The sequence below is a fragment of the Anser brachyrhynchus genome (genome assembly GCF_964034855.1).
Source record: "Anser brachyrhynchus genome assembly, chromosome: 3".
NCBI classification, from domain to species: domain Eukaryota; kingdom Metazoa; phylum Chordata; class Aves; order Anseriformes; family Anatidae; genus Anser; species Anser brachyrhynchus.
Window position 1 is genome coordinate 60,156,068 of NC_137696.1, and position 23,225 is coordinate 60,179,292.

At 39.3% G+C, this 23,225-nt stretch overlaps 1 protein-coding gene across 6 annotated transcripts in view; it reads left to right on the plus strand.

Annotated features, from left to right (window-relative positions):
- Positions 1-23,225, plus strand: part of ARID1B (AT-rich interaction domain 1B) — a 326,453-nt gene that overhangs the window by 33,672 nt on the left and 269,556 nt on the right. For all 6 annotated transcript variants that reach the window (XM_080585917.1, XM_080585915.1, XM_080585913.1 and 3 more), the window contains exon 2: positions 91-285. In XM_080585917.1, the coding sequence (XP_080442043.1) occupies positions 91-285 (195 nt within the window). The remainder of the gene's footprint in view (positions 1-90; positions 286-23,225) is intronic.

Here is a 23,225-nt window from a genome sequence, read left to right on the forward strand (position 1 = left end):
CCTGTATGACCTGTCTGCAATGAGTGTGACTGTTCTTACCTGTTTCTTCCAGTATCTCTAAACCTTTTATTTGCTTGCGTTCACTAACAGGGCAGTCCAATGGATCCAATGGTGATGAAGAGACCTCAGTTGTACGGCATGGGCAATAACCCTCACTCTCAGACGCAGCAGAGCAGCCCCTACCCCGGGCAGTCCTACGGCCCTCCCGGCCCCCAGCGCTACCCCGTGGGAATGCAGGGACGAGCCCCGGCCGCCATGGGAGGAATGCAGTATCCGCAGCAACAGGTTTGTGGAGGGTTTCGCTCTGTTGCTTGGGTTTCCCTTCTCTCCGACATTGTGGTAGTGCAGTGGGTGCAAGGGAAAAATTCAGAGATAAGTATGTCTCTTCCAGAAGGAGGGTGGAGGACTGTTTCAAAAGTAAATACCTCGTGTTGACATCGTAAATGTTTTCCGAAACTGTGTACAGTCAGAAAAGAGGTTAGTTTGTTGCTGGTATCTTTTCGGAGGGAAATAGGTCAAACATCATCAGTTGTCTTTCTCGGTTGACATCACTTAGCCTTGTATATTTCTTTAATTTTTTTTAATTTTATTTTTTTCCCCTTCACCAACTCTTTCAAAAATTATTCTGATTTTTTGGTACCGAGGACCATGTAAGAATCTCCTTTAATCTACTTGGATTTCACTGTTGATGATGCTCTTGTGCAGTTTTCTCCTGCACTTTTAAGAGAAGGTTAATTACAGTGTCCATACCATACATGCTAAGGAAGATACAGTAGTTTTCTAGAGCGGGACAGAAACGAATTTATCTAAAAGTTACATTGGCAAATTTTTCCTAGATTTTTTTATATTTTTGAGGATTGTGAGTGTAGGCAATAGGAGCTCTGAGCTCTTTACTATGTTGTGAGCATAGCAAGCTAATGAGTTGATGATTAATGGGAAGCAGCATTTTGTTTTGTGCAACTGACTAGTTGCAGCTCAGTTTCTTTTTAGGTCATTTATTGTTAAATGTAGAGAAGAAAAGAAGATTATGGACTCCCAGACAGGTGCCTGGCTAGTTCTAGTTATTTCTGTTAATTCTGTCTGCTGGTACAGGGTGTTCATCAGGTGGTCAGTTAGCTAGTAATTTCAAATACACTAGTTGAGTGACTATTACCTTTAACAAGAGTTCTCATTTTTGTTCTTTTCTGTTGTTAAATAGATATTTAGTCCCAAGGAAGCGGTCATTTCATTTAGAAATATCAAACAGTAGACATGGTTCTCACTTCAGACAGCGCAGCATTTTGTCAGTCGCAAAGGAGGAGAAACTGGTAAAAGGAGGCCATAGCCAAACTAAAGTTATTAAAACATATTTTTAATTTTAAAATGAGTTATTCTGCGTTATGTGGAGATGAGTGTTGAATTTTCACTTCATTTGCTAATTGCTTGATAATTGTAAATTATCCGTCAGCAGGCAGTGACCTGGCACAGCGATTGGCTGCGGGCCCTATCTGTCTTCTAACGGCATTAATGTAATTGGCCGAGCAGCAGCACGGTTCTGAGCACTAATGCTCTTCGGGGGGGAAAAAGTGAGAGGATAATTATGACATTGAATTTTTATTGAACGGACATCACCACCTAGGCATGATTTTGTTTTGGACAGCCTCCAAAGCTTCGCGTGTTTGGTTTGTGAACCTCTAATGATCTGAATCCAGTTCTTTTCATATTGCTCATATATTACCACCTTTCTACAAAGGATTAAAATGCAGGAATGCAGGTTTGTAAATTGAATTGCCAACTTACCAGCTGAGTGGTAAGTTGTCTTTGGCACAGGATGCCACAGTTTGATTCCTGGCTGGATTTTTACTCCTGTGACATGAATATTAAATAAGGAGAGCCTAGCTTTGCCTGTTAAAATTGGCTGCATAGTATGTGCCTACTTCTAGATATAATATATATAGAAAATAATCTTGCCAAAAGTTTCAGAAGATGAATCTCAGCACTTTCTGAAAATGGGAGTCCTTCACAGTGTCACATTGAATTAATGAAAACCACAAGACACTTCCAAAAGTTTGATTGGTTAAATCATCCTGGGCCCTTAACATACACCTTCTTTGGTTTTAAGTGTGGTGCAAAAAGGGCATTGGGTAGGTGGGTTATGAGGGCGGAAAGCTGCACTGTAGGAAGGGAGGGAAACATTTCTGAGGGAGGTTGTTCTTATTTTAAGTTATAGCTTGCTGTTTTCCAGAGCTAGCTGAGGGTGTCAGTTCCGTTTCCGTGGATGGAACGAGCAGGCGTTTTGTCAGGCTGTAAAGATATTTGAATCTTGAAGAAGACCTTGAAATGTTAAGTCTAGCTCTTTGTCAGTCAGCGCTGTGGCTTGAGGTTGGAGCTATGGGACTTGACGGATTTTAACTTGCAGGCTCTGCTATAGGATGCTGCAGGTGGACAAACAGAAATGGAAAAACATCACCCTAATGATCCACCTGAAATTAATGAAAATGAAGGTAATTGCCAAGATGTAGGTAGCTGGTGGGGCCATGCTGCAGCAGGGAATAGCGTATTCCTATTGGAAGCCCTTCATTGCAGCCTGCCAGCCAGAGGTGGAGGAGAGACATGTCGGGAGGGAGTCCTCCAACATCAGAAAGTTTAGAGAGTGGAAAAGATGAAATGTTGTCATTCTGCCTATCCGCAGCATGGGTGTTGAGCATAGCTTGCTAACCTGTTGAAAAAGTGGTCTCTATATAATGCAGCAGACATCTTCTTCAGACTTCTGTATGTCGTAGGCATGCTTGATAATAAAAATTTTGAAATAAAACCCCAAACTTCCTTAGAATTCTGTGTGGAAATGGCAGGATGTTGAAGGAAGTGCAGAAAGTACAGGTTGGATATATTCTGTGAAATGGCTACAGCGTTTTGTCTGATATTAAGGGCATGTCCAGTTAATTCAGTATGAGTTAAATATGTAAAGAATTTGGTCTGATTTCAGTAAAATTGTCTTCATGGGTTAGGATATTAAAGATGCAAATGATTTTGTAAAGTGTACCTGCATAAAAAGGGAAGTATAAGAGGGGAAGCTATTACTAGAAGCATCATATGCTTTATTTGTAGGGTTGCAGACTTGATAGTTCATCTCTCTTTTGTCAGTAGGCAATAGATGTTGTCGATGAATTACTTAACAAAGATGATTTCTGAACGTTGTTAGGAAGGTTAGGTTTTCTTTGCTTTCCCTCAATTCAGTGGGAGGAGAGGGAAAGGAGGCAAGGCAAACCCAGCAGCAAGTTCACCTGTGTCTAGGTCGTGAGTTTTCAACATGACTGAAACACAAGTTGCAGCAAGGCCAGTGTTTGCATCCCAGGGTTTTAAAATGCTGGTCTTGCATGTGAATCTTAATACTGCTACTTCACGTACTCTCCCTTCTGGTTTGCATAGGAGGAATGCAATTTTGGGATTACTAGCACTCCTTTCCCAGGGCATCAGGGAGATTACAGTATGTGTGTGAAAACAGAAAACAAACACATACTTTCGGGTTTGACTTTCATTTTCTAAGCTCTCGGATCATAGAATCACAGAATGGTTTGGGTTGGAAGGGACCTTAAGGACCACCGAGTTCCAGCCCCCCAGCCGTGGGCAGGGACACCTCCCACTAGATCAGGTTGCCCAGGGCATCATCCAACCTGGTCCTGAACACCTCTGGGGATGGGGCATCCACAGCTTCCCTGGGCAGCCTGTGCCAGGGCTTCACCACCCTCTGAGTGAAGAATTTCTTCCTAACATCTGATCTAAATGCCCCTTCTTTTAGTTTGGAGCCGTTCCCCCTTGTCCTGTCTTTGTATGCCTGAGCAAAAAGTTGCTCTCCATCTTTTTTTATAAGCCCCCATTAAGTATTGAAAAACTGCAATAAGGTCACTCCAGAGCCTTGTCATCTTCAGGCTGAATAGCCCCAGCTTTCTCATACTTTCTTCAGATGCTTCTTGGAATTGCAAAGAGTGATGTCAAAATTAAGAAGACTAATATGCAGCGATACTTAGCAACTTCACACTTCAGGCGTAGTTCTGCAATATATTTCACTGTAGTGTGAATATTAAGATTTGATTAAAAAAAAAAACACAATAATTTCCTTTTCATTTAGCTACTTATTTCCCCTCCCTGCCTTTTGGACCTTCACCAAGTCAGTTGTGATGCCCTAATCAGTTTTCCAATTTTGATTCTGATGCCCTTTCAAGGTGTTTCTGTGCTGTGGAAAGCGTTCTGATACTTTGTAAAAAACACTTGCATTAAAACTGAGAGTATCTACTAAAAGAAGGTTTTTCTGTCATTGTCTGATGTTGCGTTTTCAGGTTAACAGCATGTAATAATTTAGTTTGTGCTGAATGCCATTAAGCTTAAAAATCAGCTCCTTGTAATACGCTATATGTGTAGGTTTTGGAAGTTTGTAGCAAAGTCTGAAGGCCTGGATTTATGAGTATGTTTGAAAGGATTGAATGGTATGATGTGGCTGTTTAATCAGATGATCATTGCCTAATTGATTTTTTTAGGATGCATTAAAAATTCTTGTGTACTTGATGGACTGGAACAACAACTCATTGTGTAAATAGGATCATGTTGCTATAACGCATGGTAAATTCCTTTATGAAGGATAGTTGCATGGATATGTACAATAGCCATTTCTAATGGCTGTTTAAAATGCAGTATTTCAGTACTTTTTCACTTCAGTACTCATCATGCACTCGTCTAAGAGCCTTGAGCCTGCTAGCACTAATTCAGTTATGAGGTTTGAGCCTCAGTTTGTTCTTTCTTTTTCACTATATAAGTACTGTAGAGTGCAACTGTGCTAGTCACTTGTCCCTTTCACATTTCTTGTATTCTCGATTTGCAGAACGCAGAAATGAATATTGTCAATGTTCTCAGTTTTAAAAGTGGAACTGTAAATATTCAGAGAAATAATTTTTCTCTATCTTTTTTTTTGTACATTTTTGAGGATTAAGTAAGGAAAATTTGCTGTTTTTTTTGTTTGTTTGTTTTTAAGGTCTTATATGACAGATTTCAGCTAGGAGTAACTTTTTTTTAAAGGTGCAGAGAAGTTACAAAACCTCTGGGAATGTGCTGCAAGGATTTATTGTAATGGAAACTGCAACTCAACCAGAACTATAGAAGCACCAATGTGATTACCTCATTTAGGAAAGGGTTTACAGTCCTCATATTGGGTAATGTCCCAGATTGGAAATGTCGAATTTACGCCAAGGAAATCAATTGGCTATTGGCTTGGCAGGTAGTTTTAAAGCTAGCAAGCACAAATGTGTTTACTATTGGGTGGCTGGTTGTGTGCGTTATTTTCTGAAATAATTTTAATTCTAGAAGGTTGAAATATGCAAAGAAATTGAGGCTGACTGTAAAGTTTTGCTGTGAACTATTAACTGAAATGTAGTGCATGTATACGGTGAGTGCTAGTCAAGTGGTATGTTTGTTGTCTTGTGTGTATGCAATTGCCTTCACCTGCTGGAGAATATTGAATAGATTGCAGTTTTTTGTGCTCCCGAGCAGCTTTTAGCACAGATGATGTTGTTATTGGTTAAGGGAGTAGATATACGAAATAAGCAGAGTTTTCATTTCTTAGCCTATTTATTTTGCAAGGGCAGAGAATGAATCAATATGATTGATTCTTAAAAAGAACTGGCGGAGGACAAAGCATTGAGACGTGTTGCCGTTTCGTAAAGACCGAAAGATGCACTTCATACATGCACATAAAAAGAAATTGTGAAGCTTTGATCATCACATGCTTCAGAACGTTTTTTCCCCAAGATTTTTGTTTGATTTGCCTTGGGTGTGTTTTGTTTATTTTGTTTTGCATTTTTCCTGGACATTTAGTTGGAGCTCTGATTATTAGCTTGTGGGCCTTCTTTAGTAGCAAGCAGAAGTTGAAAATCTTAAAGGTGAATCTTTTCCCAGTTTTCTCTTCCATTAAAAACATACTTTGAATGAAAATAATTTCTCAGAATACTTTATTTGAATGATGTGTCTGCTGTTCTGTCAAACTGCTACAAACTGCCAGCAAAAAAGCTGTAGTTGAAATAAGTAGAAGAAATACTTCCTGGAGAGCGTAAAGTTTGAGTCCTTCCTTTTATGAATCAGAAAAAGGGGACAAGAAGTCACAGCGATTTGTCTTCCTTGTAAGGTCATCTTTAAGAATGGATCTTTTGATGGTCAAGTGTTAATAACTGCAAAGAAAAGTTGGTGCTCTTTGTCATGTAAAGAAATGGGGTTTTTAAATTTCAGATTTCAGAAAATGCTAAATAGTGTGCTTGTGCAGACTGTAGGAAAATGTTTAGTATGGTTCTTTCTTTTCGGTATACTAAGCCTCATTGACTAAATTGAAAAAAAGGCTGCTACTTTAGTTCATGGCAGGATAAGGCTTTATGTTGTATTGTCTCCGTTAGAATTATCCCTTTCCTTGAGTGTAATTCACTCTATAGAGAGAGGTGAGCACAGATTACAGATAATCACAGAATCAAATTTGACATAAGTTTCAGGTCTTTATGGTAGCTTAGCTCTTCATCTTAATGCTGGTCATCTGAGATTGTTTACCGAAGGAAAATCCCTAAAGTAGTGGAATTGCATTATTATGGTAAATAGAAACATTTCAGTAGCTTCTATCATTTCTTTGAAACGGTGCTTAAAAAAAAGTAGGATGAAAAGGGAAAAGAACTGATTCTTCAACTGGTGATAGGCTGCTCGGAAATGAGACAGGGTTGACGTTTTTATCTGTTCACTTACTGATGTTCAGTAAATGCTAATTTTTGTATCTGTCCTGGAGTAAGCGGCAGCCTACATTTGTATAGAAAGTGTGTAAGAACCATCAACATACTATGCCAAACAAAAAATTATTTTCGTTACTGCTAAATGATGGTACTTTGTGTTGAATACTTAATAGCTATAACCACATATGCAAAGCCCACGGGTTGCTGTTAAGGAAGCAGCAGTTATTCCGATGTTGAGAACTTTGTTTAGGAGAAGTATTAGCTGTCAGCCTAAATTGGAGTTAGGTAGGAAATAGATTTTGGTGATTAGAAGTGGAGAACAGAGGGTCATTCGCTGCTTTGCTAGGAAGATACAAAATCGTTTACTTGTGAACAGCTCATTTTACATGGAAGCACAGGACGGGAGTTTATTTACATTTGAAGTTAAATAAGCATCATGCTTTAAGAAAACTCTGCTTCATTGCGCAATTCAACAGCTGCCATGCAGTGACTATGCCAGGAAGGTTTTAAAGTGTAGGTAAGGAATAATTAACTGTTACTCTTAATATTATATTTATAGTAGTTTTCTGTTAATAATATTCATCAAAGACTAATTGGCACTCCAAACTACCAAAATTACATCCAGACCCATCATGCACACGTTAAGATTTTTGGAACCATACTTTCTGTAATGTCCCTGGGGGGGCAGTTCAGGTTTTTTTTGCCTTTTTTTTTTTTTAAGTCTTCATATAAGTTTCACAGAAGATATTATCAATTGCCCATAAATTTGAACTTGCTTAGAGGATGCAAGGGAGGCAATAGAATTTGCTTTTTTAAAAAACAGGGAGTGTGTTTCCCACAGCTGAAAATAGGGCTAAAGATAAGAGGGTGAAACCTGCCTGAAGTTGATGGGAAATCTGCTGTGACTTCAGCAGAGCCCATGATTTCACTGAAGGGCTATGGGGTTGTTGTCTGAATTGTCTTCAGCTGATGGCAATGTAGGCAGAATCGTCTTTTTAAGTCAGTTAAACAATTTCACACTGAAACAGGTCAGTATCCTTCACTTTGGTGACTTTGGGACAGTCAGGTAGCTTTCTTGGGAAGATAGACCTTTCAGAAATATCAGATATTTCAGGAGCTCACAACTAGGCTCTCATTGCTACCAGCAGCTTAAAAAAAAAAAAAAAAGTTAGATTTAGCTTCAGCCAAAGTTTCACGGTAGTATTTAAAAAGTTGCAAGAAATGGAAAACGTTTTCCATGCCTTTTTCTTTAAAGTCAGTCTTAAATGACATGGGTCCCATGCAGTGCAATCAAAGCGGGCTCAGTGACCTGCTTCAGTGCTGTATGTTTTATCACCTAAAACATTAAGGTTTTTTTGTGGGGATAAATGAATTACAGAATCTCTTATAAAGAAAAGAATTTTAAATATGTTTTAAACCACATTTTCCTTAGGTCACTTTTTCTAAAACCAGTTGTATTGCTCCTTATGACTATATTAACTGGAGGCATATAAAGATCCTAATGTAAATACTTTAATCTTCTGGTCTTTTATTGTTTTTCAAGAACAATGAAAAAAAGGTTTGAGAACTTAAGGAATAACTTCAATGTACAGCTCATTCAATTTTTGTAGGCTTTTATTCATATGTTACCTTATGTGACCCCATTTTTTGGTGCCTCTCTACTACTTATGCATTTTATTCATTGCTTTGCCTGGAATAGAACAAATGTGTTAAATGCTTGTATTCTAGCTGTAAGTGTTTGATCTCTGAATCTTATAAAGCATTTTGGGGGTGGGGAAGAGAAGTGAGGAGGAAATCAGTGTCTGTTTTATTTCTTTGTGTGCTCCATCCTTTTCTTCCTCTTCTGAATATTGTCACTTAATGCTTTTTGCATTTGTGTGTTAAGAACAAACACGTAACAGGTAATGCAGTGACTGGACAATATTAAAAAGCGTATTTGAATCTTATATTGAAATATGCCTTTGGGAAAGTGAGTGAATTTGGCTTTGTTGTATATGTCAAAGGGACAAATTGCTCTTGTTATTAGTATGTTTCACAAAGCAGTGATGGAGAGATTTCTGCTTATTTCTTGGCAAACTGTAATATAGCATGTCTTTTGAGACAAGAATCCAATCAAAATAAACAAGGTTTATATGGCCACTCAGGGAAGATGTTGTTTTAATTATAGAAGTGACATTACTTATCTTGACTCTGTGTACACGTGTGTTTTACAGACCCGATTGGCAAATGCGTGTTTCATAGGACAGGTTAGCAAAACTGCCTCGTTCTTTGCACTGGGTTACCTCTGTGCCTGAGACGTTTCGCTCTGCGCATGTGGTCTTTAGTAAAAATAAGTAGGTGAGGATTGATGCCAAAACCACATTGAATCTGTGCATAGAGAAAGCAAGCGAGGTTCCTCAGAAAGCACCTCTACTGCTTTGGAGCTCCTGTTCCCCCTTTTGAGGAGTGCCGCTGTGCGTCTCTGCTCTTGCTCCTAGCTTTCTCTCTGTCAGCATGAAATTTGGTATCTTTCGAACTCTTCCAACTTACTGGAGAGTATTTAAAAGGACAGACACAAATTGACTGGTTTCTGTTTTTTTCATTGGTTTCATTTTATTGCTGGTTGGCAAAACCGAAGAGTATCAGAGGCCAAGATATCCCTCTACAGAGTTGGGAAGTGTGTACTTAATAGATTTATGGTCGTTTTATGTTTGGAAAGTTGTCCTAGGAAGGAAGCTATTATTTTTACTTCAACCTTAAGTTCTGCAGAAAGTGATACTTCAGACTTTGTGCTCACCAAGGAGAAAGTCATATCTGATGTTAGAGAGCACGCAGGTGGGTTTTCAGCTGTCCAAGGTGATGCTGTGAAAAAAAAATCCCATGTATCCTTCTCAAATTGAAGATTAAGGTTTATGACCTGAGTAAATGTTGAAGAGTAGATTCAGAAAATGCCAAGACTGTGTGGATACTTGGCCTTTCTTTTTTGATTTTTTTTTTTTACATTACAGGAAAAAGAATGTTTTCTAACATTGCTTTAGGCCTGTAACTCAGGGGTTACAAGAGGAATATAACCATAAAAAGTAATTGAAGAATATCCAGGGAAAGATTATATATACTTGTGTTGGCTTTTCTTTGTTCTTTCTCTCTCATATTGTCATCTCATTTTTGTCCTTCACATATATAAGTAACTAAAAATACGTTCTTATTCTTGGCATGCGTTACGATCCTGTATGGCAAAATAAAAACCTGACTAAATATCACAGCCCTGTGTACATATAAGTTGCTCTGTTTTTACTGGAATTCCTGCAGACAGATCTAAAGCAACTCAAACTTCTGCATTCTGTAAAACTGGTTTAAAAAAACAGCCCAAAGGATAAAAACTAGTTATTGTTAAGGAACCTTGTTGTAAGACTGTTTATAAGAATGTGGAAAGATGCACACTGCATGTAATGTTTTACTTAGTGAAGAAAACAAGTTTTTACTTGAAAAGATTGTGTCTACGTATAAGAGAAAACTATTCAACTTGCATCCATAGGCAGAATTCTTGTGTGTAATAAATTCAAGTGTTCTCAAGATTCTTATATATATTTGCTGAAAGAAAGGACAAAAAATTTTGGCACTTGTTAATCCTGTAGTAATAAAATGCTATAAATGATAGCTCTTTATTGCATTGTGGTTTTCTTAGGTACTTTTTATTGTCTCAGATGCAAAATTTCACTAGATAGTACTGAAAATGGCAAACAGTCTCTGAAAAGGGGGGGTGCTAGGTCTTAAATGGCAGAGTTTGGTAAAAATGGAAAGGACAAGACCACCAGTAGGTAAGCAGTATCAGCAGCACTATCGCTGATAACGTAAGCAGTGATTATCTGCTCCATGCATGTCAATAAAAATGCAGGAGAACACCTTTCTTGACATGGGGGTTGCTGAAACATCAGTGCTGTCTCTTTTTGTAATACTCTTGTGGATGTTTTTGCACAAAGTGGTATCTGTCAGAGCTTGAAATACTCTTGCGCAGTTCCCTTTGAACAGGTAGCTCAGGACAAGTTCTAGCACATAGTTACTTGACATGGGGCCGCCTACTGCGGGGAAGGAATGTCTTGCTTACATACATTCGAGCTGATGTGCTAAGAACTTTGCCAGTCACTCTGCCGTTTACATATTGGGCTGTAAATAATTACTGAACTTCCATTTTGAATCGCTGCTTTCTTCTTTTTTTCCCTCCTCCCGTTAAGGGAAGACAATAGCAGTGGGAAATACTGAGGATGCTTGTAACAGTTTGTGATTAGCCTGGAGATATTTTTATGGTGAATCTAACGTAAATCTGCACATTTCTATTGTATGCTGTCTTTGTTTTTGAAATGCACTGTTTACTCTCCCTATGTTGTTTTCAGTAGTACTGTTCATCTAGTAATACACGTGGTGTGGAGTATGTCAAATTGCAGTTGAAAACAAATACTGTGAATGACTCACCTAAAGGATGCAGTAAGAGTGCTAAGATTGAATATTTTTCCTTAGAGATACCTTTCTTTGGTATTTTCATACACTCGGCGATAGATTGTCACTGGTATTTGAACAGTGGCTTTATTCAAAGCGTAGTCTTGTTTCTGCTCACTTGTGGAGTTCTTTATCTATGCTGTTAGTGTCTTGTTTTGCAAATTGAGATATTCAGACCCTGGAATGTGATATTTTGTGAAAATCCCAGTTGTGCTGAAAAAGGCAGAATGAATTGGGTGATGGAGACCCTTGAAAGGACATGAATTCACTCTTGTCCCATAATTTTTCCTACAGTTGAAGTCAGTGTAACTGCTTATGGGAGTAAGCAAGGTACAACTGTGTTTTTGTGCCATTATCTTGATGGATTTTTTCTTTTTTTTTCTTCTTTTTTTTAAGTTTCCCTGTTTGGGGCAACTTTATCTGTGTGGCTGCAGGTGAAATTAGCCTTGCAAATACATTTATCAGCTGAGGCATTAGTGTACTTCTTTGCCCTTATTGCAATGTTAATATCGTTAGTTACACTATACTTGCTCATGGAGAAAAAAACCATATGAATCACGGAAGCCTGCAGCATTATTCTGCACAGTTGTTGTGGACACGTGGTCAGGCTTCTGTTTGCTGTCCCCCCTCTGTGAGGAACCGGTGTCACTGGGGTGGGACAACCCGTTTGTGCTTGGGAATGCCACCACTCGCCCATTGGTTTCCAAGACCTTGAATGAAATTCGTCTGAGGTTGTGCAGTCCTTGTCAATTTTGCCCTCACGGCTGCGGTACATCTGGATGTACAGGAGGCTTTCTGCATTCACAGGCAGCCAGGGGAGAGGCTACTGCTGTCCCCTCTTCCCCTGGCAAGCCGTTCGCAGAATAACTTAGCGAAAATACCCTGGTGGTTATCAGCTGGTCTGCCTCAAGGGGCTACATGTCTCCCTTCCAGGTGTGAGGCATCGAGGTAATGCAGTGACAGTAGGCCGAGGAAAAATCTAAGCCTGTGTTACAGAAAATGTATCTGGATGCAGAGATAAAACGGTGGTTGCTTTGTTGGGGCCACATTTTCGTACCTATTCAGAAAAAGAACTACCATGTGAAGGTAAGCGTGCAAATGTAAATCTTAAGGCAAGCAAATAAAAAGTTGATAATCCCCCTGAATGAAGCTGGTGACGGTACATGACTGTCTTGATGCTGCAGTTCAGTGTCTTCGTCTGGACTGGAAACCTTTAGACACCTCACTTTAACACCGATTTAGAGTCTTTGATCTGAGACTGTGTGGAATATTGAGGCAAGGACTTCTTTTGTCTGGTACAGAAAAGTGAGGGAATGCATCAGAGAAATTTCAAGGTAAAAGAATTAAGTGGATGAAATCCATGTTGTGGGATAGGAGGCCTTTGTTGGAGCTGAACTGCTTAAATGGCTCCACTGGCTGGAAAATAAACTGAGACAGGCTTTTTCTGGCCCAAGGAGAGGAAGGTATGGGTCACACTTTAGAATTGGTGAGATTCCCAGATGATGATGTCCAAGAGACAGTTCCAAGTCTCAGAACTTTACACAAGATAGAAAATGTACTTTTCCCATTAGGTGCACGAAACTTAGGCAACAACCCCCTACTACCAGAAGTCACTTCTGTCTTTTGACTTCTTTTTGGAAGAATTCATGTTATGTAAGGTAGGTTATGATGCCAGTTGCCAGGAGGCCACAGCCTTTAGAAAGTCTCTTTATCCAGTTGATGTGTCTGAAGAAACTTCCTTTCCATTAAGCAAAACAGAAGCAAAGGTGAAAGTTTCTGGAATTGACCTGCTGATATGGTAGACCATAGAATGTAGAAAGTTTGGGGGTTTTGGAGAAACAAGTTATCGTCTGTGAAGAGAGGGGAGTGTGCTGGGCTGAGCTGCTTCCCATAGATGAACCAATTTGCTGAGGCCAGGGCAGGTGGAAGGACTCCAAGCTAGAGCAATAAGGGTGGAGGGTAAAACTAAAGCAACAGGTAAGCATACGTGGAAATCTACATCATGGCCTTGTGAGCAAAAGTGATCACAACTATTTAATTGCCTATACTCGTAATGCTGGCAGCAAGGGTAATAAACAAGAGGAAAAGAAATTTCTTATTTGCGATTATAAATTTCATCTACTTGGTATTACTTGAAATCTAGTGGGAAGGTTCACAGGATTGGAATGTTAAAATAAATGGTTATAACCTATTTAGAGAGAATTGAATGCGTAGAAGGGGAGGGAAAGTGGAACTCTATATCAGGAGCAATATTATGTATTTCTGAATCACTGAGCGTTCAAAAGCAAATGATTTTATATGCTTCTGAACTACTGTCCCGGCAGAGAAGGCTTGAGATCAGGGTGCTAGCTAGTATCTGCTAGATAGCACTGAAATAAAGTAGAAGTGGGATAACCAGTTCTTTAAGAATGGTACCTGTGCTGGGGAGCAGAGACAGAACACCTTGTGCTGCCAGTATTAAAAGCTTTGAGATTCTTTTTTTTTTTTTTTGAAAAGCGTGTGTGTGTAAATGCAGGTGACAATTTATCTTGAAATGCTTTGTCTGACACTGAGGAATTCAAAGGCAGATGAACTTGTTACAAGGCTAAATTACTTTTTTTTTTAATTTTAAGGACCACAGTTTAACTGTGTTGCCTGCAGAAAGAATTGAGCTCAAGTAAGGAAAGCATAATCAATGACCGTGGATGCATAAAGATTTGCAGATGTACTGCATACACTTAAAAACATGTGTCTATTACTTTCAGAGAGACAGCTACAGAGAGATGAAATGGACATAAGCTAAATCATTTGAGAGAAATTTTTTTGTTCAGTTTCTATAGACGATACTTAGAAATTGCTTAAAGGTATTTTACAAAATGAATAATTGAGGGAAAACTTAATTCTCTCCTGCTGTTTCTGTCTCCAGCATTTGTCAGAATTGTAGAACTAGTAGGAAAAAATACTGTCAGCTCTTGAAGCTATTTCTTGTTTTGTTTAACAAAGATATTTTGAATGTGGATCAAGTTTATTTTAGAGTGGTTTCTTTAACTAACGAAGAGCCGTTTTTAAAAGGAGTCAAATTCCTTCAACTATAAATGAGTGCTAATTGTAAACTTAAAAAATGGTCTGCTAAGAAAGAAATGTTCTGTTTACCATTTTTCTAATGTAATAAGCATGTTAAATTTAAGATCTGAATAAATATTTGTCTAAGTGCATAATTGCTTAAGTAAGTGTGTGTGGACACTTAAATGTGTTTTTCTGGTTAGCGAAAAGACTTGCCAAGCATAGTGTAAAAGCTATAGCTAATAATAAAACAAAATTCAATATTTACCAATCAGTGTGACTAAATGTTTCTTTAAAAGAATAACCAAAAAATAATTAATGCAAAGCAAGATTAAAATATATTACTCAAGCCAGATTTTCTGCTTGCCAATTTAAATGATGATAAGACTGGACTAATATTCAGTACCTTGATTTGAATCAGTCCACTGTGATGTAGGAACTGAAAGGCAGGTCTCGCTTACAGGATATCGCTTTCTTCTGGAAAGCAGGGACAGAGAAAGCTTTGAAGGTCATGGCAGATAATCAGTCGAATGCAAGTTCCTTGTGCAGTCCTGCAGTTTAAAAGCATTAATATGATATTTGGCTGAGTAAAAGAAAGTGATACCGGAAAGCTGAATCTAGTTTGGGGTCCTTTAGAATGGCTGCTGGAGATGGAGCTCAGGCAGAGAGCTACAATGGCTGCAGCAAGCTGAAGAATGTTGTCCATCATCAGTTCCCAAGAACTGAATGCCCTTTTAGGTTGAGAAAGAGATTATTCCCATCTCCTGGTGTGAATCTTTATATATCTGGATCTGTGGAACAGACGTTTTTAGGAAGAATTTTTCAGTCCAACTTTGGTCTGTACTTTCACAGATAAAGAAAGCACATTGACTGGAGCACGGTGGCCAGATGCAGGTGCAGTGTCAGGCTTGCCATCTTCTTCCAGCGTTGCAGGATATCTTCAAACAATAAAAATAACCCCAAGAGATCTGAAAAAATTAACTTGATCTTTTTAAGTATTAAGTGATGTAAATGTGAAGTCACTTTCCTTCTGCTTTATTGCAGTCAGAGTATTTGTTTTTCTCTCTAGTGAATCTCATGTTCCAGCAGTGTGGTCAGTCTATTAAACCTGTAACACATTGTTATGCCTTCAGAAACCAGGAACTTTAATTACTAAAAATAAAGTAAAGTGGTTCTTAATTTTACAAAGAAAACATGAGTGCTTATTTTTTTTTTTGTGGAGACTGGTTTTCTACGCCCGAGATGTTTGTCATCAGGCAAATATTTCATTTTAAAATGCATGTAGAAGGTATGAAAATCCTGGAGATTGAATGCACTTTTGCTTCTTTTACAATACAACAGGTAAATTGTAAGAATTCGGAAGGCGCAGAAATGTCATTTTTTTGGCTCACTTGGAATCATGAACAGGATAATATCTGCATCACCAAGGAAAAAAAGCTTTGAGAAGGCAGCTTGATTCTCTCTGCTTCTTAAACTAGAAGAGAAATAAAAATAACAAGTAAAAGTTTACTAAATTCCATGCAAGAATACATGCAGGCATACACATACTAAGTATTCCTGTCTGCTCTTGTCTATTTTCGCATGCATTGGGAATAAGTAAGTGTCTTTATATTGCTTAACAGTTTACTTTCCAAAATTGACCACAAGGAAGCAAGTTAAACAAATTCATAAAACTATACAGTAGATTAAACTATGATTTAATCATATCAATTTAGTCTGGCTCTATTAATAGCTAATAAATGTCTTTATTTTTTTAATGCCTGGGAGCCATGTTACAGTATACTCAAGTTATTATTTCAGATAATAACCTCTACTTCTGGTAGGCAGTGAATAGACAGTTATTACTGTCTTTATATTAAATATAATGCTTCATTTTAGAAGTTTTTTTGGTATTTTGAAGAATAAATTAAGCTTAATACACAATTTATTACAATTTTATATGTAAGTTTAGTCTTTAATAGTTCAGTTTTCTTTCAAATTTCTGTAAACCTAATAAAAATGTAACTGTAGTTATATATTTATGATAATTTCATTTGTGTGCTTTTAGTGATGCATGTATACTACATACTAATGAGCAAATGAGATAACACATTAGAGTCGGAATATAGAAAGAATCCTGGTAATTAGGATGCTTGGGTACAAATTCTGACTCTGCTGCTGAACTGTTATGCTAATTTATTATAAAATGCATAATACTTGCAAATAAATGATAAAATAGCTACCTGGTGCTGCATATTCAGTAACATTTTATCCAAATAATGTTTGTTGAGCAGAAATCGTGTTCTTGCAAAATACAGAAGCAAAATACAACTTTTAAGCTTGCTAAAATTCTACCATGCTTTGAACAAACATACTCTTATACATCAGGTGGAAACACTTGTGTTGTAGATGCAACAATTAATTGCTTTTATCACAACACTTAATTTCATCTTTTTTTTTCCCTGTTACTGCAGTCTTACTTTTTAAATCTTTTCAGTCTCAAATGAAGTGACAGGTAAAAATGTGCCTTGTTCCCATCATGAGAAACTGTCCTTGTCTGGCACTAGGGTTCTCGATGAGCAGGGGAAGCAGAAGCCAGCAACGACATACGCAATGGATGATATGGTTAATGCAGAGTCAAGTAAATGTCTGCAGGAGTAGAGGACAGCAGGGTAACAAAGTTGGTGTGATTGCACAGGAGAGGAATGTTACTGTAACTGTGACATGAATTGACAAGGCCTTGAGTGAGATGTTCCTTCCTATGCAGGCCAGGGAAGCTGTTAATTTTAGGTACTGTTGCTCTGGATGAAGCATCAAGGTGTTGGAATAACTAATGCAGTAATTATTGAGGTAGGAATGCCTGCTGTTTTACTTAGACATAATTAGTGGTATGTTTTTTTTCACACTTTACTGATGTAGGATGTTACTGTAACCCGGGATGATACATACATTGGCGTGGGCAGGTAGGTGCGTGTAACTTGTTGGAGCAGTATGTGTAAAAAGATTTACACGTTTTATTTAGTTAAGTAGTATAAGTGATCAAACCGGCATTTTTTCATAAAAACACAGGGGCTTAAGCATAAAATTTTAGCAGTTTCCATTTGATTTTCAATGGTAAGTTGTTTAGATTCCTTCTGGAATAGGCGGGAGTCCTGAAAAGACTAGAAGAAAACAATCTTGGCATGCAGTATAGATAAGGAGAATTGTGCATGTGGGCATCCCCTTTGAGCAATGTTGGTAGTTGGTAGATCCCTAAGAACAATTCATCATGTATTTGTCTTTTCATCTGGTCGCAGTTTTGCTGAAGTTTGTCTTTGACATAGGTATATACATAAATCATATATATGTGTGTACACGCAGTCACTCTGCATATGGTGGTGTGTGTATTTCCCCATCCAGAAACCTCCCCACTGCATGGATTCTGGGCAGTGGCAGGCACTGCTCCTAGTAATGGCACTGGCTGTTCTTGGCTCTGTGTCAGGCTGGGTGATGCTTTAAATCTGGGATTTGCTGTCACAATTAAATACAGACCATGTATAGCTCACAAATCCACCTCTTCCATGACCCTAGATATTGATTTATTTGATTGGACAGTTGGAAAACGATTCAGCATTATCTGTGGAGCAAGCAGCATTTTGAAACCAGTCATTATTAGTGTTAAAATGATTTATTGCTTCTTATCTTTAAAATCGTTTGGGTTTGAGGGTGCATCTGACATTGCATAAATCTCTAGGTAGTGGTGGGTGTTTGAACAAATTTTATGCAGTCTGCTTATTCACTTTAAATTTTCAAAACAAGTACTCAAAAGCTACTTCATTTGAAAGGACAGAGTTTTCACAGCTTACCAGGCTGCAGATTTAATACCAATGAACTTCAGAGAAGCTTTAGCCAGGACAAGTGCATGCATCTTTGCATTGTTACACAATTTGGTAGTTGAGCTTAGAAATAAATTGTAAATGTCAGATCCAAAGAGGGGCTTGTGCGACTGTAAATTAGCGTGTGTGGTTTTTTCCCAGCTACTTCAGTTAGCTTGGTAAGACATGTTCTCCCCCTACACGCGCTTTGCTTTATTTATTCCATGTGTGCTGTTATTTGTTTATTTATGTATTTATTTTTAAGTATCGTTTGTATTCCAGTCTAAATGTGCTTGAAAATTACCATCTGCTCTCCTGCTATTTAGATAGGGCATGCTACAACTGAGGTGAAGAGCTGTCACATCAAATATTTTCATTCTAGCTTTCGCACCTTTGATATCTAGTTACATAATTGCAGAGCAGGACCATTTCCAGGGATTCCTTATTTTCTTTTTAACCCTCCCTTGCCTCCCCCCAGTCTTCACTGTTTTTTTGCTGCATTTTCCAGCGTGGATGGAAGTCTGATGGGTGGTAGATGCCAGTGGGTCTGAGCTCTACCCCTCCAGAAGGGCTCTGCTTTTGGTTGCATGCTAAAACTCAGCAGAATAAGCAGGAATAGAAGAACAAAGTGTGCATGTTTATGGTGCAAAATGTTTATATACAAATAAGACGTTCTGGGTTGCGTTGGGGTCCCTCCACCCCCGTAGTTCTTGTTCCTAGAGTAAAATACAGCAGTTCAGTTAAGTGACGCATGCCGAATATATTTTCCGTAATGCTAAGGTGAGTCTGCTAATGTGTTTTTCGCTTTTGAGTTTTGTTAGTCTTCTGAGTTCAAATAGGAGGGGAGGTGGAAATCACTGCCAACGTTAGATTATTATAAAAATGAACAGATCATCAGTATTCACGTTGACAGTCGCTTTGGGTTGGATTGGAATAATTCATCTGCCAGGAGATGGTGTTGGGAAATGAAACACGATGGAAAGCAGTTAGCATAAACTGCCCAAAAGCTTCTCATGGTCAGGAAAAGAACACCATTAGAAAGTGGGGCTTGTGCCAATGAGGAAAAAAAAGGTGAGGTAAATTAATGATCTTACAGTACGGAGTGTAAGGTTGGTGCACGTCATCCGTTGCCATCTTCCCCCCCACACCCCGCAGTTAGCTCTGCAATACCTTACCGTAGGTGCAGCCATTCCATGTCTACAGACCTGAGAAAGTGAAGGCAGCAGATCTGTGAGCACCGAATTGTGGGCAGAGGGAAGGGTATTTTTAACGTGTTTCGGCGCACTGTGTTTTCAAGATGCTGCACATCCAACTTGTTTGGGCCCGCTGGGGCTCTGCTAGCACAAACTGCGGCCTGCCCTCTCCCTGTAGCACCAGGCAGCTCTGCTGCCTGCTCGCTTGGGGCTTCCCAGGCCACCTCCTTCTCTCTTGCAAACAGGGCCGGGGTGGTCCTTTGTTTGAAGTGTTGTTGTTTTTTCTTACCCTGAAGTAGTGGGTGCAAGATGTGTAATTAGTTTGATGTGATGGAGGACACGCTCCTGCGGCCTGTACTGCAGCGGGATCTGCTGTTAAACTGGAGGCTCCATGTGCCCTCTCAAGCACTGCTGCAGGCCGTGACAGGGCTTTGGTGGCAGGTCTGCGCTGCCAGGGCCTCCTGCACGGACATGGGGTGGGCGTCCCTCCGCTCTGCCCTTTGGGCACCTCCTGGCTGGCCTGACTGGGGGCGGGATGGAGAAGCCAGGCAGTAGGACGGAGCTGGGGTCCTGGGGTGGGGAAGCACTAGCACGGCGGGTGGGCATTTCCCCATCACCACCCTTTGTTCATGTTTTACCTCTGGGAAAAAAAAAACACACGCGCCCCAGACGCTTCAGCCGAAGTTCTTTCTCTCATGGCTGTCTGTAATTAACAAGTGTTGTATCCAAGCCGGTTGGGTAGCTGTGACCTCAGGTCTGGAAAGATGAGCAACATCTCGGGCCGTGCCATCAGCCCGTGCATGTGGCATGGGCATGCTTTCTGCCTTTTAAAGCAGTACGTGAGGGATTTTCCCTGTCTTTCCTAGCCGCTTAGCTGTATCCGAACCCTGCGTTATGGGTGCTGTTGTAGATGCAGAAAGGGTAAACATGGTTGGATCCTGGTTTGATTGTATTTTCTGAGCAGTGTCGGGAAGCTTTATTCTGTCTCAGAGACACTGATTCATCATTTCAGCTTGAGTGCTTTCTCCCTTGGTCAGCTCTCTTCTGTTGGGGGATAGTGGCCACCCAGTGCCATATCCTTCTGTCCTGAGGCTACTGTGTCAATACCACACCCAGCTGTGTCCAAGGCATTGCCAAAATCAATGCCCAAAGCGGTTGTGTATTTGCAGTATCACCTTGACATTGTTCTTTCCCAGGAAGACAAAAAAAATTTTTAGCCTCTATTGGCTGATGAATCCTCTTTTTCTGCAAAAGGAATAGAGCATTGTAAAAATAAGTGTCTAAACACTAGGAGCTGGGAACTGCACGGCAGAGCTAGGTTTGTTTCCTTAAATCTAATCCTCCTCCTCTTAGCAAGGACTCATGTACTTGTGGTAATTGAATGGGCTGCAGGGTACATCGGGAGCTGTAGTTTTTCAGTGTTTTGTGCTCTGAAGATTAATAATCTTGCAGCCCTCTGAGGGAGATAAAGAGAAGATGTTCTCTGACAAATTGTTATCTTGTATTTCAGAAATGTGCTTTGAGCGCTGAGCATACCTTCAATTCATCCCTTCAGTTTTTACCTTGATATCCTTAGTAATGGCAATATATTAAACATCCAAGCTTGTCTTCCTCCTTCATCCCTCCTTGTTTTCTGCCACTGCTTTGAATTGTTTTGGAGATGTTTCACCTACAACAGTTGCATCTTTCAGAAAACAGTTCTTGAAATACAAAACTTAAGGGGAAAATGTTAAGCACGTTGTTGTTTAGTTTTGTAACCATCTAGACACACAAGGCTCAAATTGGATAAATCAGACGTCAGCCTTTTATTTCTGAAGGGTGTTGGCAATCTCCCAATAAAAGGGTTTCAAAGAATAATTTATGTCGTCTCTCTAAGTTTCAGATGGTTTCTGGCTTTTCTCTGCCAGTGGTTTCAGCAGGCTTTTGTTATGAAGTTTTTGGGTTTTGTTAACTGTTGGTTTTGGTCTAGCTGCTGGAATAAGCTGTTGCTGAGCAGCTGAAGCTGGCTGAACACCCGGGTCCCGGGAGCAGTCGGGAGGTGACCGTGGGGCTTGTTCCATCCCTTTGCGTTTACACCGGGGAGCTGCAGAGATTTTCATGGCTTACAGAAAAACCACAAATTCTTTATTGTTTCTGTGCTTTTAACACATACTTAAAAGTGGCTAGGAATAAATGCAAGTACTTAGAAAAATGTAACTCTAGGCTGGTTGGCTGAACCAAAACTCTTACTGCCTTATTTATTTTTCTTAACACCTTTCACATCCCTTAAGGCGCTTTATAACTTTGGATTATATATGTGCATTGACTACGTAAGTGCATCAAAAACTACTGTGTGCTAGGCACACTACAGTGTATTTGGAAGAAAGTAAATGGGGGGAAAAATATTTAGCAAACTAAATCAGTAGAAGATAAACAGGCAAAATGTAATTCGGTACAGGGAGAATTTATTCTAAAACACTTGAAGTAAGCAGTGGGTTTCATAGCTCTGACACGAATTTGAACAAAAGATTTAATATGCTGTCTCTATTGAAATGATAATGCTAGCTTCACCAATATATTTTATAATTTGTTATGAATTAATGAAGATTTTTCAGCTGAAGGACTAATTACTAACAAAGTAATATCAGGATGTCTGTGTTTAGGTATAGATGTGTGTATATATATGATGGAGTCATTTTTTTCTGAGATTTTCTTACGCTTTGCATGATGCAAAATACAGCATGCACCAGTCCCATCACTGCTGCGTGGCATTTTGCTGGTGTTACAAATCTGAGTCAGAACCAGGGTGGTGTGGGAAACAGCTTCCTTAATTCTGGACAGTTTTCTGTTCTCTACTGCGCACTTTGATTCAATTTGGATCTCCTGCCTTCCCTGTGGATGATGCATAGAGGTACAGTGCCTGATTTGAGTGAAGTTCGGCAGTGCTTTGCTGAACTGGCAGGAGACTTTGCTTGTTTTTTTTTTTGGTAGAGAGGGAAGGGAGGAGGTTCAGTTTTCTGCTGGTTTTGTGTGCTGAAATGGCTCATCTCAGGCCGGTGCCAGGGGCAGCTCAGAGAGATGGGGAGGAAAGTGAATCTGTGGCACCTGGCAGTCGGATCAGCTTGCTTTGCTGCATTGCCACAGTCAGAACAATTTGAAAATAAGCAGTAATTCGCTAGTTAAAGTTCATGTCCTTGCGTAAGGCTGTGTCTGGGTCTGCCAAAACTATGTGGTGATGCTGTGTGCTCTTCTGTCCAGAAATTCCATTCTGGACCCAATAAATGTTTAAAAGAAATTGATGTTTCCATTATTTTTTCCTGTTTTTATAGAGCAGTCTTTTGTAAAGATGCTTTGTCTGACTATTCTCAAACCAGATGTATTCAGAAGGACGACAACTGACTGATAACTATTGTAAAATACATTAGCATAGGACTTTTCTTTGACAGTCCCATTTGTGAGAAGTAATGAGGTCACTGCACAAGAAGTTTTGGCTATAATTTGGCATGTTTTGGCAGGCTGTTAGAAAACCATTGTTTAGGTAGGCGTTGCTAGTAGTCAAGCTAGTAGATTGTTTTGTTGGGTTTTAAATTATTTTTGTAAAGAAAATGTGTTATCTGTACACTCTTACATTTCGTTACTGAAGTGGGACTCAGCTTGCGAACCTGGTCTTTGTACAGGAGATCCACTTAAAAAATTTTTGTCTGCCCCATCTGCTATTTGAAATATTTCTTTCTACTTAATTCTGACAAGGAGAAGAATCTGTGCAACACTGATCATGGAGGAAAAATAACAAAAGAGTGAAAATCCTAGCAGCTGGCTCTCCTCGCTGCTTTGTACACGGGTACTGGCTATTCTGTGTTGAAAGGAAAAATTGCAAAAGTCACTAACTAGCCAGGTTTTTTAGCTGTGTTTGGTCTACCGTGTGTAACAGAAATAGGCAAATACATTAAATTAATATATCTGTTAATTTT